The 20146-nt window shown below is 39.7% G+C and overlaps 1 protein-coding gene across 1 annotated transcript in view; it reads left to right on the top strand.

Annotated features, from left to right (window-relative positions):
- Positions 1-20146, top strand: part of LOC141905403 (teneurin-m-like) — a 51966-nt gene that overhangs the window by 25289 nt on the left and 6531 nt on the right. The window contains exons 6-23 of the mRNA XM_074794253.1: positions 2636-2716; positions 3537-3799; positions 4179-4305; positions 5815-5919; positions 6546-6740; positions 7060-7278; positions 7762-7944; positions 10448-10594; positions 10878-11085; positions 11350-11469; positions 11562-12106; positions 12259-12399; positions 12567-12819; positions 12924-13159; positions 13284-13441; positions 13533-14601; positions 17431-17774; positions 18579-18605. Of these exons, the coding sequence (XP_074650354.1) occupies positions 2636-2716; positions 3537-3799; positions 4179-4305; positions 5815-5919; positions 6546-6740; positions 7060-7278; positions 7762-7944; positions 10448-10594; positions 10878-11085; positions 11350-11469; positions 11562-12106; positions 12259-12399; positions 12567-12819; positions 12924-13159; positions 13284-13441; positions 13533-14601; positions 17431-17774; positions 18579-18605 (4421 nt within the window). The remainder of the gene's footprint in view (positions 1-2635; positions 2717-3536; positions 3800-4178; positions 4306-5814; positions 5920-6545; positions 6741-7059; positions 7279-7761; positions 7945-10447; positions 10595-10877; positions 11086-11349; positions 11470-11561; positions 12107-12258; positions 12400-12566; positions 12820-12923; positions 13160-13283; positions 13442-13532; positions 14602-17430; positions 17775-18578; positions 18606-20146) is intronic.

The following is a 20146-nucleotide window of genomic DNA, read 5'->3' on the forward strand; positions in this document are numbered from 1 at the left end:
ACGTGGAACTTATAACGATGAAGGGTGCCCCGTGGAGCGTGTGCCTCTTTCCACAAGGTTAAGTAATTTTAAATTATCGCGGAACGCAACGTCAAAACGCAGAAATATAACAGTCGGCCTGATATTTCAATGGTCCCGCGAGACTCGACTATCTGCTGTTCATCCGCCGCTCGCTGCGACGGATTTAAAGGTGATTTCGTCTTCGGAAAATCGTTGCATATCGAATAAAGAAAAAAAAAACGTTTCATCCTCTTACGACATCGGCAGCGATTAATATCAATGAGGCGTTTTGTTATTTTACGGTAAGAGCGTTCGGGATGATCTACACAGCGTCCTCTGCTGTCTCGCCGGATGTCCAGTCATCGGCTCGGGAATGCTTCCTATATGTTCCTCGTCCTGAACAAATACGAGACGAATTCGATAATACTAAAACCGGAGGTAAACGGATGAATCAAACTTCCTTCGATCTCGGCAATTATTCCTTCTAAAAAGAGTTTTGATATACGTCTGGCGGTGATCCGTTATTACTGCAAAGTGACGTAATTGATTTTCCTAAGTGATCCGACCGTTTAAACGAAAGGCGGCCGACTTTAATCGGGTCACGAATTCCTTGTAGAAATGTCTCGTGAGTAAACCCCGTCTTGTTTTGAATGAATTGTCTAGAATTACGTATTTTATCAAACCGTTTGAAAATGTTGCATGGAAAAACTCTTAGGTGAAGATGTTTTTCGGGGCACCAGTATCGATTCGATGCGCGTGTTACGTGAAAATCACAAGAAACCTGATTGGAAAATAATGCATACTCGCTTTTACAAAGCGATGACATATACGTGAAGAACAATGGACCAGAACCCTGAGTCTGGGAATATCGACATCTGGGTGATAATCAGGATCACTCAAAGATTAATCAATTGGACTTCAATTAGTTTGAACAATGGCACAATCGACCGCGACACCTATTTACCAAAAGATTGTTTCAGGATCGCAGGATTTCTTTATAGTTTCTTGCCCAAAGGTCGATTTACAGTGGGCAGTTTTCCGCTTCATTTCCGCAAAATGTTTCGCCGCGATGAGGTCAGCGTCGCTTACAAATCTGTTAATCATACTCCTGAGGTCGCTGAAATTCATTATCTACTGCAAAATAACTGCTGAAGTTGAAACATCCCCTCAGAAAGTCCATAGATCTATTTCAAAATCTGACTGGTTATTACGAATTGTATCTAAGACTTTCTGATATGGCTTATCAATCATGCCAAAAAGTTCATTGAACGAAGCATGACATTCTTTTATTCGCTTTGGATTGTCAATGAAATTATTCGAAAAGCCATACAGTGAAGTGGATGCATTGGCGGTATTACAGGATGGAGTTTGTTAGGTTTTGCCGATACCTCGTGTCGGCTCGATCTGTGAAGTGGCCGCGGACAGTGAAGATGGTTTGCGAAACCGTGATTGTTATTGAATTGCGTTAGCGGAGACAATAGCTGAGTCACTGTCGACGTTATTAAGGACAGTTTGCGTGAACATCACAGAAATGGTCATCCTGTCGATATCACTTAGGTTTACATTGATCGACAGCTAACTGGCGTGTAGACTTCAAATAACCCGAGATGACCTTTGATCAGAAACAATGACTGCGCGATGACTGCTAGTGGCAGAAAAATGCAGGAAATAATGTAATTTCCCAGGCCTTCATTACAGTTTCTTTTGTGTGTCATACCAGCGGTGATTATGATAACCCTTGCTCTGTAGTAACTCACATTTCACAACTTACACAAACCCAGTGTCCATGTTCCCATACTGTCCTTTGTCGTTGTTGACACCGGTAAAGTTCGGTTTCGTTTTTCCTCGTGTTTTCGATAATCAAAATGTTAAGAACTCAACTGATAACCCTACACTTCTATTGTCATTCATTCAGATTAACTTCTTTTATGGCTTCATCGTATGATTCTCCCCACCCACTAACAGTGTAGGTTGTAGCCGAGTATGATATGATTGAATTTTATCACCTCCGTGGGTTTCGCCTCTTCGATTCGTCGACTTTTTCAAAGAAATCGTCATCCGTCTTATTCAAATTACGGGGTCGATTTTTCGTGCACTGTGGTCGTGGGAACTCCCTGTTTCCTTCCTCGGCGTAGATTCGAACCTGGTGGCGTCGCGAGACTCTGCCACGGCACGAAACCCTGTATGCGCTTAAATACACCCAGTACGTAACTACTCACGGAGCTTAGCTACAGGAAAGTTACGTCACCAAAAAGAATGCCGAACCGACGGTATCATGTTCGAATCCCCGCCAAGGGAAGTTCCTGCGTTGTTTGTTAGCTTCAATTGAACGTTAAGCTAACTAAGAAATGCTAAACCTAGGCCTGGGCTGTTTGATGTCATAATTGCTATTAATAGTTCTATCATATCACGCACGTAGATTTCCCTCAAATCTCAGTAACTATGTTTACAATATCGAGTCACCGACATAGTGGAGCCTGCAGCAAAGGTGTTTCTCGTGTGCCAACGTGATTCCAGTTTTAAAATAATTCAAATCGATTTTGATATGAAGTTTACCTGCGATCGGATATATAAAAATCATGTCTGTCTCAGTCTGTAGGAATACACACGTTCAATAATAATATTTCCATTTCAGCGCTTTCGTTTCTGGACAGAGGAACCCGGCGACCTATCACCGATGACTTGAACATGACAATTATCAAATTGATATCGAAAGGTAAGCGGCAGTGCTTTAGGACTTGGCGCCTTGAATAGCGAGATAAACCGTCGATTGTGAAAAGAGATGCAAAAAATGTAGAGTTCGATCTTTGTGTTGGTGAAAGAAGTAGACGAAGACCGATAATTCAAATTTACATCCACAAGACAATTAAGCTTTTTACAGACGAAGCTTAATAGTCGCCTCGAACGGGTAGAGCTGAATTTATATTTGAATTTTACGGAATTGGTACATCATGAGACTCAGTTTTATGGGTACCTCTGGTATCTGCGTATCGTTTTATGCGGCTGCTGCTGCTGCTGCTGCTGCGTAGGCGATCTACTGTAGGTGCATTCCCAGGAGATAATTATTACATTATTGTAAAAGCCGCCGTTCTCTGATAATCAAGTTTGTACTACGAGTATGAGCGTGCATTCGTAATGAAGATAGGTCCAATTTTTTGCAATGTGTTTTGCCTCGATATACGGAAGCCACAGAAACCTCGGTAACGTCATTTTAAAAATTGCTTTAAAAATTACTACGGATCGGCCGCTCGTGATTCGACCAAAAACATCACATTTTAAAGTTAGCTCTATTTGCTTCTCCCATCAACCTGTTATCAAGACACTTTTTCCGTATTCATTTCAAGACTCTATGCTGGAAATCCTCGAAGAATAATGAAAAAAGATATTTCTATCTTCGCCCGGTTCCCTTTTCATTAAAAGATCGTACTCCCAAGTCATTAGAAAAAAAAACATTCCCTATACTGATAAAATAAAGCAAACTGTTGTCACAATTTCTTCAGTTTCGATTATTAATCTATATATGGAATTTCTTCCAGGTGCTAACTCGCCGAAGGGTAAACCAGTACAGTTCGAGTTGGAGCGCTATAACGAACGAACCCTGCCACCGTTTTCATTCTGGAGATCGAAACTGTACATGCCGCGGCCGAACTTCGTCAAATTTAATTTCTCCGTACCGGGCTACGCGGTGATCGGAGTCTACGGACGTAAGAACCTACCCCCGACTCATACGCAGTTCGATTTTTTCGAAGTGTTCGACGGCAAAACGATCAAAGACCGATACAAACGAGAAGTTGGGAAGGTAATTGTCATTTTTGAAAACAGCGACGAAATTGGGCCGAGTTTTTCCGAGTCGAACTGATGTTATGAAATGTGCTGTCCGATTATATACCCAAAAATACGCGAAAAAAATCAATGAACTTCGTGATACAACGCAAGAAGTGCCTTTTAGAATTTAGAATTTTTTTAGAATACTTACAATACTTCAGGCGCATCCGAAACATCCCGTTTTTAACGGGTTTTTTTACAGAAAGATTTTAAGTTCAATTAGTCCTGACAATTCAATACTAATGAAGTTTTCGCTCATCTTTCAAATTGGAATTCTCACTTTTAATCGTAGGGATTAATTCAGTATCGATATTCGCAAATATTTAGTGATGTATTTATATTGAATTTTGCAGACACGATACATAAACCCGTTCAAAGAGACCGCATTTATACAGTTCCTCGAGGAAGGATCTTGGTACGTGTCGATTTACAACGACGGCCCGGATTCAAACAAGGTTTCATTCGCCGGATATATATACGGTAAGCATTAGTCAAGATTTCCGAATTGAAAAAAAAAATGATTCATCACCTTAATCCGTAGAAGTTGATCTGCATGCTTTGATTTAGAAGCGCTGAGATGAGTTCTCCAAATATTTATGAAAATTGAATTCTGAAATAAGCCTCGATTTCTTCAGAAGATAGCTCTCTACATTCTGCGTACTTCGCTTCCCTCGAAAAAATTGCTTAGAAAAGTAAATTAGTAAATTACTCTGATCCATTGTTGATATATCAATGCATCATCTTCGTTATTAAACCAGGCGTGTGACAATCTATTTAGAAACTGACTTTTCCCCGTCGCCGAAGACGTTACAATAACTAACTGACATTTTGTTGTCGTCATCTTTTTTCTTGTTTATAATTTAGATTTAATCTCTCTTCTAGAAACATTGTAATTCGATATACCTTATTTTAGTCACTGGCTGGAAGTAATTGCACGCGCTGGCCTTCTGGCGTTAGTGCATCAACGCGTTTTATCTAATCAAGTACTTTTTTGATTCGCTTTAGTTTCGCGCGGATGTTAATGTACTGCGCCGACGCGAGTAGAGATATTAGATACTACTTCAATACTATACATACGCTTTGTTATAGGAATGCATTTCCAATATAGAACGTTCCAGAAATTCATTTCATCGAGTAGACCGATTTTGACATTTTTCTTCAGGCGTTTAAAATATGCGTAATCAATAAAACCGACATCATCGGTATGACAACCTTATACGTATTTATAAAGAGCATAAAATCTTTATGCATGTAATTATGGAATTATAAAATGTCAATATTGTATATATTTGCATATGTAAATCAGTTGTCGTATTTCAATGTTCGATCTCGTTGACATTCATTGACTTATTTCCTGAAAAACATTCGCATACCTTCAAGTTGTTTGTTGGTGTCTGTTGAATGTTTAACGTTCCTGCAGGGTTGGATCTATATAGGTATACCTATCAGTCTGTTCGCTCGTGTTGTACCCTGCAGTCTTTTTGACGATCTTTTTTCCTCGCAACTGTCAAAGCACTGGTAAAAAACTGATATCTATTTGAACGCATCACCTAAACTTTCTATTTTTGTAGAAATCGATTGGTATAATGATCCACCCCTGCTCTGACGAGTTCACAAATTTGCCAAATTCAAACTACTGCTAGATAGATTAGGGTATAGGGTATATCCAGATTGATTTTCCTATGTTTTCTTCCTTTTTCTAAGAATAGATTTAATCTTTTAAGCTAACTGTTGTTTCAAAGCGGTGCTTCATCCGAGATTATTACATCAGTTATGTCTAAAATGTGTTTTACCTACATTTTACTGATTATTCATTAATTTTGTAATAAATTCTATACGGGGCATACCATATCATTATTGAAACGATATACATGTACAGATCCTTCGCGAGCGGCGACACACCAGACTGTACAAATATATCGAAACGCGCTCGAAATCAAACAGAAAATATCGTATAGTAATTTTTCGTTATTTGATTTTGTTTTGCAGATAAAATTGATACGAGTTGTCCAAACAACTGTAACGGCAAAGGAGAATGCATTGACGATAAGTGTCATTGTTTCCCTGGTTACGCTGGCTGGGAATGTGCACAAGGTAAGCACGATTTGAAAAAAAAATGTCTCCCCTATTGTTTGTCTGCAATCTAAATCATTGTATACGATAGCATACGAAAGGAAATCGCAGTTTCCATTAAGTATGACTTGGCAGTAATTCATTTTGCTATATAGCGTGTGTTTTGGTATTATGTTCTGCTCTGGAAAAAAATTGAATTTCATTTATTACGGCACTGCGGTGGTGGCAGCGACGCAAAGGTGATGGCTGCATATTTAATAGTTTCGAATGACATGTTTCAACCGTCAACTGGGAAATCGGATTGAATCCGTGTGAGTCACTGGCGACGAAGAAACATTAGTTAATGGAACACTTTTTTGCTTTTAAAAAGGACTATAACTGATATATCTTTAATATAGTCAGCTCGGAAAAGCATGTCATTCTCTTGAGACTCGAGAGGCTCGGCAGGTTTTCATATCAGTGGAAGTATTCATCTGACATTGACACGTAACGTGATATCAACAAGCGGAGAATATCTATTATTAAATCCGCAATCGAAAATATGATATCGTGAGGATTGAGCATTGTTTTATTGAGAGATAGTCTATAAAATGAAAATTTCTGGAATCATCACACTGTAAATAGAATTCACTTTATGTATATTTCAGAGACATGCCCGGTCCTTTGTACTGGTAATGGTGTCTACGTACGAGGCGCCTGTCAGTGTTTCAGCGGGTGGAAGGGTAAAGAATGTTCGACATCAGCCGATAGTTGCGAGGTTCCCAACTGTAACGGCAACGGCGTCTGCGAAAAGGGAAAATGCGTCTGTTCACCGGGATTCAAAGGCAAAGACTGCGAAGAAGGTAACCCAGTTTTCCTCTATCAAAAATACGGATTTTCTACGAAAAATAAAATGCCAAAAGCGAGAACACCTTCTGAGCAACAAGTTGCATCTCTCGCAAACATTGACCTAATAATGTTCTTTGTTCAGTCGTCATGTTATAAGAATTATTATTAGGATAATGATAAAAATGAATTGAAACGTAAATATACACGAGAATCCTCTTATTGTTATTTGAAGCTTAGATAAACTAGAGAAGATGTTGCTTGCTTTGTACGTGAATGCATTCTGATTGTTCTGAAATCTTATACGCTTCTTTCATCTCTACTTTAACAAAATAGTCGATTGTTTGATGCCGAACTGTTCGAATCACGGCATGTGTATCGGTGGCCGGTGCAAATGTTTCAAAGGCTGGAAAGGTCAGGATTGCGAAACGAAAGAGGTGCAAGTCGTCTCGACGGCCGTTTGCCATCGGAACTGTTCCGATCACGGTCAGTTCGATAAAGAATCGAAGAAGTGCGTCTGCGACAAAGGATGGACCGGCTCGGAATGCGAAGAAGGTACTGTACAGGCCTACGTTTAGTAATGAGGAAATCGTAATTTTTTCAAATGCAGTAAAAACCGTGCTTTGAGACTGAAGGATTTTGCTCCGACTCGGAAAATATCGGATTTCAAGCTTTTGAATTAAAGCTGTGGCTTCAAGGAGGAACAGCTCAATCTTTCATGTTTCGAGTTGCCTTATGAGACTGGGGAGAGAGGAAGCCTACTACATGTCTCTCTACCTATTGTGATACATATCATAACGTGCCTCCCAGCAGCTAGTGGTTTTTCACAATCCTTTGATCATTTGGAAAATAAAAATGTTACGATAAAATCCGACTCAAGGACATAACTCAACTTAATTTGGAAATGAGATGAAAAACCTGACCCAACATTTTCCTCTGACTTACACCGATCTGACTAACACACAGTTTACTGCAATTTCATTTATCCGACTTCACACGGGATTTATTGTATTTCTATTTTGTATTGTATTTCTACAGAGGTTTGTTTGTTGGAGTGCGTGCACGGAAATTGCGAAAGTCGCCGCTGTCAATGCGACGAGGGTTGGTCCGGAGCGCTGTGCGATCAGTTGACCTGCGATCGTCGGTGTTACAACCACGGTTTCTGCGACAACGGAACTTGCGTTTGCGACCTGGGCTGGAATGGAAAACACTGTTCACTCGGTAAGTTATCTTTTCGCGTCTAATTCGACTATAGTAATTCCAGACCCAATAGTTAACGTCGATATACTAACACGCATCAAAAAACTGCTATTATTTCTTTTCGATTTACATGTGTGGTTAGATTGATTTAGTGAATATTATCTATCGTTCGCTAGTTCGATTTTCGATTTTTACGCGCCCATAATATTTGCACGAAATAGAATCACGTTTCATTTTCCCCCGTGACCTCGGAATCAAACATCGATTTGAACTAACGGACGAACTCCGCGCGTTTCTCATGTTACCGACGAATCTCAATAGCGATCCATAAAACCGATATCCATTACAAGCGTATACGGTTATGATTGATATTTCATCGTTATGTCTGATATCTGAGAACAGTCTGGAGTTATCAGGCGTTAATAGCTTTCACCTAGCTCAGCGAGCGCGCGTAATATCGCTACATATTTTTTTCGACTTTCGCCCGAAGCGAGGAAATGATATTGGCTTAATGGCTGTGCACTGGGGACTATTGAATTTAACGCGGTCTAATGGCTCGGCGCATGCGAGATCTGATCTACCTGTTGAATCAACTCGATTAGGCATAAAACGCCGACGAATGCAGCAGACATAAAATAATGTTTGTTAAACGAAACATCGCGCGATTTAGATTCACAGCCAGCTGCACGTAGCGATTTAAGGCGAACGTTTACGACGCTTTTACCGCGGCCCAGTTCCCCGTAGACCCAGCTTAAACGTACGAAAACTTGCTTTTTAAAAATCTAGTCGAAACCTCGTTCGAATATGTAAAATCTGTTTTTGATTTCTGTCCAAGGAATTCCGGCTTCGCAATTCTGGCTTCGAAACTGCTTTGAAACATTTTGTTTAGATATCGTTAGTAGTACTGCGGGGTCTCCTAAACTACTATCGTTGACTTAAGCTGTCTCACTGTCACTACCTTTTCGACGATAGAAATTCGGATCCACCCTTTGATAAAATGGATGACTATATAGCTTCATCTAAATCAATGGCCACTTCGCCAGAACAACGATTATTTGATTTTAAGCGCCGTTTATATAAATAAACATTAAATTGTTTTTACGATAATTATCATTCATTTCGATGGAAAATTATGGTTTGATTTTTAAAAAGAGACGAAAAAAACTCGTTTATCGACGCATTTTGTCAATATGCAACGCGCAAACACGTTCAAACTTCAAACAGCCTTTAGGCCGGGAAATTATTTACAAAATGTAGTTACGCCCTTCGGTAAACAAGGTTTCGTTCTTTAATGATCGCTCATCAAAGCCTTATGAAATTACTGAAAGTAATGAATTACCAATGAACAGCCGTTAGCAATTCGGCCGAGTCGCGTCTGAAAAACAATTGAAAAATATATTCTACGCATGTTCAAATGTTTATAGGCAGATAGAAAATTATTGCGGATGGAGTTTGCCACTTTCTGGCGGTACAGATTCTAGGCGTCATGAAACTGTTGTTAGTTTGGGTCATTTGCTGCAAGTATCCCCCTATCGCTCCCGTACAGTCAGTCTATGAGCATTTTACTGATGAGACCTGACTCTTCTTTGGTCGCGTTTATTACTCGCAGTGGCTTAATAAAACATTGTTTCAGCATTCATTAAGTGTTTCTTATTCTACTTGCTTATCCGGACTACAGGAGGTAATTCTTCTAATTTCAATCTCCATGGTAACAATTGCACATTTTGTTTCAGCGCACCTGAAATTTTTTTTTGTCGAATTTTTTTTTCTTTACTGCTCTCGATGTCTACGCTTGAAGCATGCTCGGGAGTACGTTTCATTGCGTGAAAAGATTAGCTTTAATTCCGTTGGATTAAGTGGATAAAGAGCTGTACGAACTAAGGGCACTTCAACTCAACAGTTGCTGGATTAAAGAGTCAGTTTAATGCAATGAAATGTACTCCTATTTTTAGCTCTAGCTCTAGGCTGTGTTTAGATGTATACGTTAAATACGGTACAAGTACCGTATTTGGGTTAGTGGTAAGCTTTTACTGTGTAGTAGAACGTTCTTATTTTTCGAATTCAGTCGTCATAGATTTATAAGACGATGAAAGCCATTCTCGTGACCTTAGGACACAATCAACAAGTTGCCGATTCGTTGCACCGTGTGTGTTTGAAAAACTAGATTTGCTTCGCGTGTTTTTAGCCTGTTTTTGTTTTGAGCGCGATTTGTATTTTCCGCTTACTGCACAATTTTTCGACGATCAAATAGAAATGATCTACATTTTCCGTTTAGTTACTTGGCAAATATCGTAACTTCTAAATGAAATCGCTACCGGGCTTGATATCTAAGCTCGGTAAATGTCAGCGTTAATTTCACGATTCTTTGATATTTCCGCGAATTATCGATATTTCGAATGTTTATGATATTCTAGATATCAATTGGGTGGAGTTAGGAATTGATTTTACCTGGTGGCAAATTTTCGAGAGTTTTGTTAGTGGGGAAAGAAAACTTTTAAAAGATTATATTTCATTCTATTTACAGATGGTTGTCCTAACGCGTGCAACAATCACGGTACATGTCAACGATTTCAAGATGGCTGGCGATGTAGCTGCCAAAGTGGTTGGAAGGGCACTGCCTGCAACGTCGCAATGGAAACCCAATGCGGCGATAGCGTTGATAATGACTTAGGTAAAAAAAACTCTAAACAAAATTTCTTTTGAAACTGCTGTTCTTTGTCCAACCGCGAGGGACACGGTTCATTAGCTAACCTAAATAAATGAACTTTGAAACTCAAATCTCATCTTTGATCGCATTAGTGTAGAGAACATCTACCCGGAAAGTAAAGTGACACCGCGGTGATTTTCATTCGAAAAAGTTCCCAAGGGTTTGATCATGGAAAGGTCATCGTTTTGAAATGTAAAGACATTGTTGCTTGTTAGCTTTAGCTCTTAATTGTTGTTTGTTATTTTAGACGGTTTGACGGATTGCGTTGATCCCGACTGTTGCGTTACGTTCGCCTGTAAAGAGAGCATTCAGTGCGTTACCTCGCCGGACCCGATGGAGATCCTACTGCGCAAACAGCCGCCGAGCAATACGGCTTCGTTCTTTGATAAAATGAAGTTTTTGATCGAGGACGACAGCGTGCAGAATTACGCAACGCGATCGTCGTTTAATGAAAGGTGAGCGGAATAAATTACCTTTCAAACAGAATAAGAGAATTTCAATGAGCCATGTTTCGGCCTTTGATCTCTACTGCATAATAGAAATCCATCCCAACAACTCTTGTTTCAAATACATGTAATGGATATTTTACCAGAAAAAAGTTTACTGGCATTTTTTCTCGTCTTTAGTCTCAATTCCCTTTAATTCTTTATAAGTCGATCTCATGCTTTATGTGATGATTGTAGTTGTCTTGTGACTGATGAATCGATGCTTATTTTCAGCCAAGTTTCGGTGATCCGAGGCCGAGTTATTGCGAAGGATGGCAGCCCACTAATTGGCGTGCGTGTCAGCGTCCTCACTCAACCGCTGTATGGCTTCACTCTTACCAGAGAACAAGGATTGTAAGTTAGAAAACTTAATAATGATGTTGATAACACAAAAATATTATTTGATGGAATTACGATTCACAAAAAACCTTGTTGGTGATTTGTAGATTCGATATACTCGTGAATGGTGGCGGATCGGTGACCTTGAACTTCCTTCGTCAGCCGTTCAAATCGAAAGGTTCCACGGTGACCGTTCCCTGGAATCGGCTGATAACCATGGACACGGTCGTGATGTCCCTCGTCGAGGATAAATCCACCGAAATTCAACCTTGTCCGAGCGCCAACCATGACCACTACACCGTCCGGCCGTTGGTGTTATCGACCTGGGAGCACACGCAACTCGGTTCGTGTTCGTCGAAAAGCGCCCTCATACCCGAATCCCAAGTTCTACAAGAGAGTATTCTAGTGCCCGATACCGACGTGCACCTGGTTTACCACAGCAGCGAAACTTCGGGTTATATGTCGACGATTATGATTCAACTCACCCCGGATAAAATACCGGAGACCCTGGCGGTGGTTTACATGAGAATAGCAGTACAGGGTCTGACTTATGAGAAAACCTTCGAGGCAGACGCCGGACTGAAGTACAAGTTCGCCTGGGAAAGGCTGAACGCTTATAATCAGAAAGTTTACGGAATCGTCACAGCCAGAGGTAAGCAGCGACGAAATGATATATTGCTTGTTTATATAGAAGAAAATGTATTTATAAACCTAATAAATAGTTATCAAAGTATTTGCATACGTTTCATGTATTGTTTAAGTGTAGGTTAACATACTATTTATGGTTTGTTTATATGTTTGTAGTTGCTGTCGGCTATAAATACGAGGATTGCGATCATATATTCTGGGAGACACAGACTGCGACTATGAGCGGTTACGACATGCCATCTTCCGATATCGGAGGCTGGAATTTAGATATACACCACATGTACAACTACCAAGAAGGTAAGAAAGTAACGAGACTGAATGTTCTTTTATTTCTAACTCTAGAGATTTGGATATATTCGCCATAAATATAGCAAGATTTCTTCACAGAAAGCCTGCTACTTTGACTTATCATTCGATGAAAAACTCGCAACTTGTCTATATCTTGTGCTTCGAAATCATTGTAGGAATCCTGCATAAAGGCGACGGAACTAACATTTATTTGAAAGAAAAACCGAAGAAAATTGTCACCGTACTCGGCAACGGGCGTCGACGTAAACCTGAATGTAAGAATTGTAACGGGCCTCCCGAGGGTAACCGACTATTAGCTCCAGTTGCACTGGCCAGCGGTCTCGATGGAAGTTTGTACGTGGGCGATTCGAATTTCATCCGAAAACTGTTGTCCAGTCGTCAAACAGTTATGAACATTTTGCAGATGGGGTAAGTGAAGAAGGCCTAGATGAATAGAATACGATCCACGGGAGGATTTAGGGAAAATGTGCCAATGCGTTGAAATAATTTTATCCATTTTCTGATTATTTTAGTACGGTATCGTCCTCCTACAAATACTATATGACCGTTAGTCCGTTGAACGGCAAGCTTTATATCTCCGACTTCCAAAACCACCGCGTTATCCGCGTCAAGACGATGGGAGCTGTTCGCGATTTGGAGCACAATTACGAGGTCATCGCTGGAACGGGAGAAACGTGCGTCCCGGGAGAAAGAGATCGTTGCGGAGATGGATCCAATTCCGTCAACGCAAAGCTCCTCTATCCGAAAGGTAATCATTGATTTTTGCTTTCGTTTAGTTGACAGTCGTTTTACCTTCCACGCTTATGAATTTCGATACTGTTAAGTGAGAAGTATATTGCTTTATCTTAAGCGCTTTCGTTTGATTTTCGCAGGAATCGCAATCAACAAAGATGGAATCGTCTATTTTGCCGATGGTTCGAACATTCGCACTGTTACCAAAGACAACGTCATTCATACTATCATCGGTCATCAGGAGCAGCCGGGAGCATGGCGTCCGCTGCCCTGTCACGAGGCTATTTCATTCGAAGAGGTAAAGAATTCTATTCTAATTAGCATATTTATCATTGGTTCGTCGTTAAAGTGGGTATATTTTGAAATTAAAACCTATTTTCTTTGTACAGACAACGTTGAAATGGCCGACAGCTTTAGCGGTGAATCCGCTAGATGACACGGTGCATGTTCTGGATAACGATATGGTCCTGAAACTGACGCACGATAGTAAAGTGATCGTTGTAGCTGGTCGGGCGATACACTGTCCTCCTCGAAACAATCAAACTCGGCCGAATTTCCTCGAAGATGACGAACTGACCCAGTACGCCACGGATGTCGTGCTCGATCATCCCCAACACATCGCGTTCGCGCCGAACGGCGATCTGTACATCGTCGAGAGCGATAAGAAATACATCAACCGCATCCGAGTCGTGACGACCGACGGTAAAATCTATCACCACGTCGGGGCCAAACCGAAATGCGATTGCTCGCAGAGTAACTGTCGATGCTTCGACCCGAAAGAGATCGTCGCCTCACAGGCGTTGTTGAGCAACCCGACGTCCGTCTCGGTCACTCCCGATAGCGTTTTACACATATCGGATATGGGTAACCTGCGCGTGCACTCCGTCATGTCGATTCTACCCAAACAAAACGCGATGAGGCAGTACGAGGTTCTGTCGCCGGAAACTCAAGAACTTTACATTTTCAACCGTTACGGGCAACATCTCTACTCGAAGAACATCATCACCGGACAGTACATGTATAATTTTACGTATTCCGTTAATTCATTTTACGGGAAGCTGACATCAGTAAGAGGCGCCGGCAATAACCAAATCACCATCATCAGAGACTACACGACATTCGCCAAAGAGATTCGGTCCCCGAACGGCTTGATTTGCAATCTGAAGATGGACAATTTGGCCCGTTTGGTTCGGTTCATGAATCCGGACAATTTCACGGTGTCGTTCACGTACGTGCAGAATACCGGTTTACTGGAGACGAAACACACTAGCAGCGGTTTGACCTATTTCTACACGTACGACACGAACGGGCGCCTGACCAGAGCCATCCAACCGACCGGCGAGATCATCAGTATCGAGACTGATGTCGACACAACAGGTGCTGTTGTACACGTCAAAACAGACGACAAAACAGATGTTACCATGGCCACCAATGGAAATATGCTTTCGATTCTCCATGGCAAGTTCCTATAGCTTTATCTCAATCTTATATCTCTATCTGAGTGGTTCCCAAATATATCATTATCGAGATATCTAGTCAGATATAATGCATGCAGTCTGACGATTGATATGAATGTTCTAAAAAGTAACATCGCAATTCTTATAGCTGTGCTTCGTCTTTAACAAGTTAAGACTCACTTCCGCGCCAGCAAAATTCAAGCAAATGACACAAATTTCTCTCAAACACTGAATTTCATAAAGTTACGTGAATATAATATAGTTTTTTTCAACGAAGGAACCATTTACGATAGAGACTTCAATCAGTCGACAATCAATACTAATCATCCCTGAACTGATTCAAATACATTGATTTCGATGAATTGATTCGAGGATGCCTTTGAATGGCTATCTTCGTATGATTGGCGCTTTTATCCCAGTCTGCTTTTGAATTATAAGGTCCTTTCGAAAAGTGCATTCACTGCCTCCGCAATTTCAATCTGGAATATACACTGGCTTTGGTTCGCACGTAAACTTAGATTAGCAGATTCGGAGACCATTTCTGATTCAGTAGTCGAATAAAACACTCTAATCCGTGTTAATTGTAGATGAATCAAAAGTCCGACATTAGAATTTGCTAGTGAACAGCCGAAACGTTGTGGTTTCATTTTAATAGATTTTATCATATGAAATTATTTTGTGGGACTTCTTGATTCATTTCTGATTTATAGAATGAAATGGTACACTAAGTCAACCTAAGCCGTTCTCATGGAGAAGCCTGCAGACTTAAACTACTATTAAATAATTAACTGAACAAATGCATTTACATCGAAACAAATTTACAAGTACAACGAGCATGAACAAGTTTTCATAGATTGACTCTTTGATGAATTATTTATTGACTTCTCGCTGCATGAAAGCAGGAATATTATTGATATTTTTAGTCGGTCAATTTTCTACGAGGCATGGTGCAAAAATGCATGTTCATATTCTTGAATAATAACACCTCGCGAAGCAAGCCTATACCACTGTGTTCAGAGGGCGCCGCGTTTGAATGTGGCCAGAAAAATGTTTGGACTGCCGGAAAATCATTTTGCCATCTAGCGACGTACATTGAAAGTAATTGAAACGAGTATCAACAAAAAGTTAGAAAACGTATTGGCGGTCGTTTCATTTGGTTTGCACACTTTTGACGCTTCTTATTGGCAATTGATTTGAATTACCAAATGTCGATTTAACGACAAATGCCACATCCGATGGTGATATAAGCTTGCTTGTCGACAACTAGAAAGCTTGTTTAGTTGTTACATCTTGTTTACTTACAAAGACAAGGATTTTAACATTACGCGTTTGTGTATTGTGTGTGTACATTATATATCTGTTTATTACTGACAGACATTATTGTATTGCTCTTTCTCCAGTCCCCGAAGGTCTAACCTCACCCATACATGGTGAGTAGGTTAACAAATACGATGTATTTATATAGAATAGGTTTCTTTCTCTTCGATAGATTAGTTCAGCCTTTATTTGTCTCTTAAATCACTCGAGTCGATAACGCTGATGGCTTGGTTGATTTCGTAATATCGGAATTCCGTTCTTCTGTCACAGAAAAGAAGAACTTTTGAAATAAACGTTAAACAATCATTGAAATTGAAGTATTGGATAAAGACCACAAGAAACGGGACTTAAAATGATCTGAACTGTGTTGACCTTTCTTCTCGAATGTTTGATTTGGTTTCCCATCTATCCATTCTCTTTAAAATCTATCAAATTCTATATTCTATTCTGTACACTTTCTTCCCTTCACTAAACGTTCTTATGAAGTAAATATGTATATAACGTATAGATAAATATGCTTGATACGGTGAAAGTCTAAACATTCTCTTTAAAATTACTTAACCTAAAACACCTGTGATATGAACAAAATATCACTATTATATCACTATTGATGCATAGACGATGAATGATAGATTAAAGATATAAACTGAGATTAGATATTCCACTTTTTACGAAATTGGCTATATCGTGTTTGTCCGTTTTGCTGCTGCTATTTACTGGTTTGTGTGTGATTTGTACTATGATGTTCGCGCACTCCGTCGTGATGTTGTTTTATTTTTTTTTTTACCGCCACCGTAGATTTTAGTGAATTCACAATCCTGCTATTTATACGTCTATAATAGTTCAGTCGTACACGTGATAGATGCAATACTGTGGTTATTCCACTATAAAAGGAATGTAAATCAAATGAATTATGTATCCTGAAATAGAGAACCCCGCCACTGCGATCCCTTATCGAGAATACGAAGAGTAAAAACGTAAGACAAATTTCAAACGAAAGAACATCATTAGCTTTACAAGCAATGCTGCTTCGAGATCTTCTTTCATCTTTTATTTTGAGTTCATCAGGTTTTTTATTCTTCGGCTAAAATGGTTTTAAAGATAAGAATTCAATCTTTACTTCTCGGCTTCTTATATTTCCCTGTCTTTCTCTCTATCTCCTATCGATCAACACTTACTTAACTCCCATTCATACCTTCCATCATTACGCAAATACCGTACTCCATTAGTGATTATATTTCCTATGTATCCTAAACCCTGGAAAATAAAACCTCAGCTGATGAAATGATGAGAATAAATTGTTTCTAATTACACTTCCCAAAAATCAATCCAATTTCCATGGTAACTAATCTAACGGTAATCGTTCTGTATTAACACTTTAGACTAGGCGTTGTATCTCGGTGATTAGTCTACATCGCATTTACTCGAGAGCGATCATTTTCATGGAAACCCAGTTCTCTAGTTGTAGCATCCACGTGTTAACATCGAGCTTATATTCGTTATTGTTTTACAGGAGCCAAAGCGAAGATAACGTACACGCCGGACGGATCGCTGGTGATCGAGTATCCGACCGAGATGGCCGTCACGATCGAGACTAGTCCGCACCCGCTGCTCAGCTCCGAGCATCCCATACACCTGCGACGCAAGATCATCATGCCGCAACACATCGTGCATCGGTTACAGTGGCGTTATTACATACGTCGCGAGCGTACGAGGGTTAAACGTTTTGACACGTTCGGTCGCGTGATGCGGGTAAAACGACAAGCCTCCTCGTCTTGGCATGCCGATTCTAACATCGATGCACTTACAGATGACCTTGACATGCATGAGATAGGCTACAATGGAAAGATCCTTATGGTACGTTTACCCTATACCCACCACACCACCTCCACGGCAGCCTTAGCGCTCTGAATCTATTCTCTTCATTGTTGTCCTTATGTCTGTTTTCAATGCCCACAACCCTGATGGATGTACTAGCCCTTATTGGAAATAGAACCAATATCCGCCCTCTATCTTTCAACGATTAGATGTCATCATCCATCGGGGCAACGTGGGCAACTTCTGAGCTGTGACATTTTCGATTTCATACGCGTTTTTCAGTTTTCATTTGTTAAATCAGTCTCATATATCTTTATATACAATAATTTTTGGCCAAATTTTATTCTCGCACCACAAAACGTGTTTAGCACATTTTTCACTTATTTAGGTTTAACATCTTGTATTCTTACGTCTTTGTACTTTGCAACGAAAACGTGGCTTGCTTGATAAATATCGCCTTTTCTCGAAGAAATACGATAGTATTTCGGAACACCTCTCTCGATAAATCGATACCAAAATCTTGCTCTAAACTTTCGCCTTCTCAAAACGATCATACCTTTAGCGCTGTAATATCGACTAATCTACTTTCAGACATAAGGACAACATTTTCTTTTATATCTGTCGTCTGACATTAACTAGTTAAAAATTCCTAAATTTCTGTCGGCACTTTGATGATGTTTATCTTTATAAAATAAATAAAAATCATATCTGATAACTTTGACGCGAAGATATAATCCGACAGATCCATTGAGCTAACGTGGCGTTACTCAACTGGAATCTGGAATCGGCTACTAAAAAGTGTGCATAATTTGCATTTAATTTGCATAATGTATACATGTGTAGGTCAAACAACCAAAACGTGTACTACGAGTAAGTAAGATTTTATAATGCTCCCAATCTTTCTGGGTAAAATAGGGTAGAAATTCCTTATTGTTATCATTATCATTATTATTATTAAAGCGTCGTAGATTCTCACTCACTTATGTTGCAATGAGCATCGAACATTCACGGTTTAGTTAGTTAAAATCTAAGTGTTGTTCCGGACACTCATTTTGTTTAGTGCCAGGTAACGCTCTATTTTGTGATGAGTGTCTGACACTCGCTTCGCACACTCGTAGTACCGATTTTACCAACCGCCGGCTAGGCCCCCCTTAATCGTAGGTACCCTCAAAATCGGATAGTAGTGGATTCCTTCACTGATGATAAGTATTTTGACTTGGCTTCATATGCGACCTTTGTGCTGCCCTCTAGTGGCATAGTGCTTGAACCTGAACCCTTCCTTACCTCAAAAGCACAGTTTTGATTGATTACAACTAACTGCATGATCGAGATCTGACCTAGACTAGTCACATTTGGGAACGTTTTGGATTATCTTTTTTAAACTTCCGTTTCAAATCCAAATTGTGGCAAAACAATAAGAAGATTGATATTTCTTTGTGAAGTTGGATGACTAACAAATTGAAATTGCAGTTTTAATCGAAATTAACCTTGGCGGAAAAGCAGAATGCATGAACGAAAGCATGACATTTACTTATTTCTTAAATAGTAGAAACAGTTTCTATACTCTCTACGTGTTTTATTGACTGAAAAGTTTCAGTCTTGAGGTCAGTGTTGAAGCGATGTATAGAGAAAAGTTGATGCAAAAGATGCATCGGTGTAATGTGCATGTGTGCGGAGACTGGGACCTAGAGGTAGCCAATACTATTACGCAACGAAGCCTACAAATGTATCATAATATATACACTTAGCATGGCGATCGTCCAACCTGTAGCCCTTACAGCTTATGTATCTCTCCATTCAAAAACACTGACATCGAGAACTGTTATAATCAATCTATCTCTCTTTTGACTAAACTAAAAGAGTACACTAAAATACCTCAACAGTCACAACCCAATGAAAAAACGCACCCCCAAAATTCCCGAGATATCTAATAGTATCTGGCATGTTAATTGCTTTAATTGATTCAATCAAAATGTCCTGTGACTCATTATTACGATGTCCTCGTTACGTTTCCAATATCTGGGGTTTGCAGACTAATGTAAGCAAAGTCTCACCCTGAGATTGAATATTAATTCGTGTTTTATATATTAATAAACAGTGTTGATATCTTGTGTCCTGAGATATACAATATATACCATGTTCGTCCAATCAAATACAATGATATTAAATTCACGTGCAATTTACCACTTATCAAAATATGTTGAATACAATAAAAAAATTGAAATTCTTAAAATTCATTTACTTTAAGCTGTCAAAATCAAGCTCTGTTTAAAAATTGTTATGCAAAACCATGCTTCTACTGATTTGAGCATTATGTTCTATAAATATTCTGAAAATAAAACTCTCAATTCTATAAACAAAGCACGTCGTTAGTAACAAGCATGGACCATCGCTCGATCACAGCCTAGTAG

The sequence above is a fragment of the Tubulanus polymorphus genome, chromosome 5 (genome assembly GCF_964204645.1).
Source record: "Tubulanus polymorphus chromosome 5, tnTubPoly1.2, whole genome shotgun sequence".
In the NCBI taxonomy this organism is placed as follows: domain Eukaryota; kingdom Metazoa; phylum Nemertea; class Palaeonemertea; order Tubulaniformes; family Tubulanidae; genus Tubulanus; species Tubulanus polymorphus.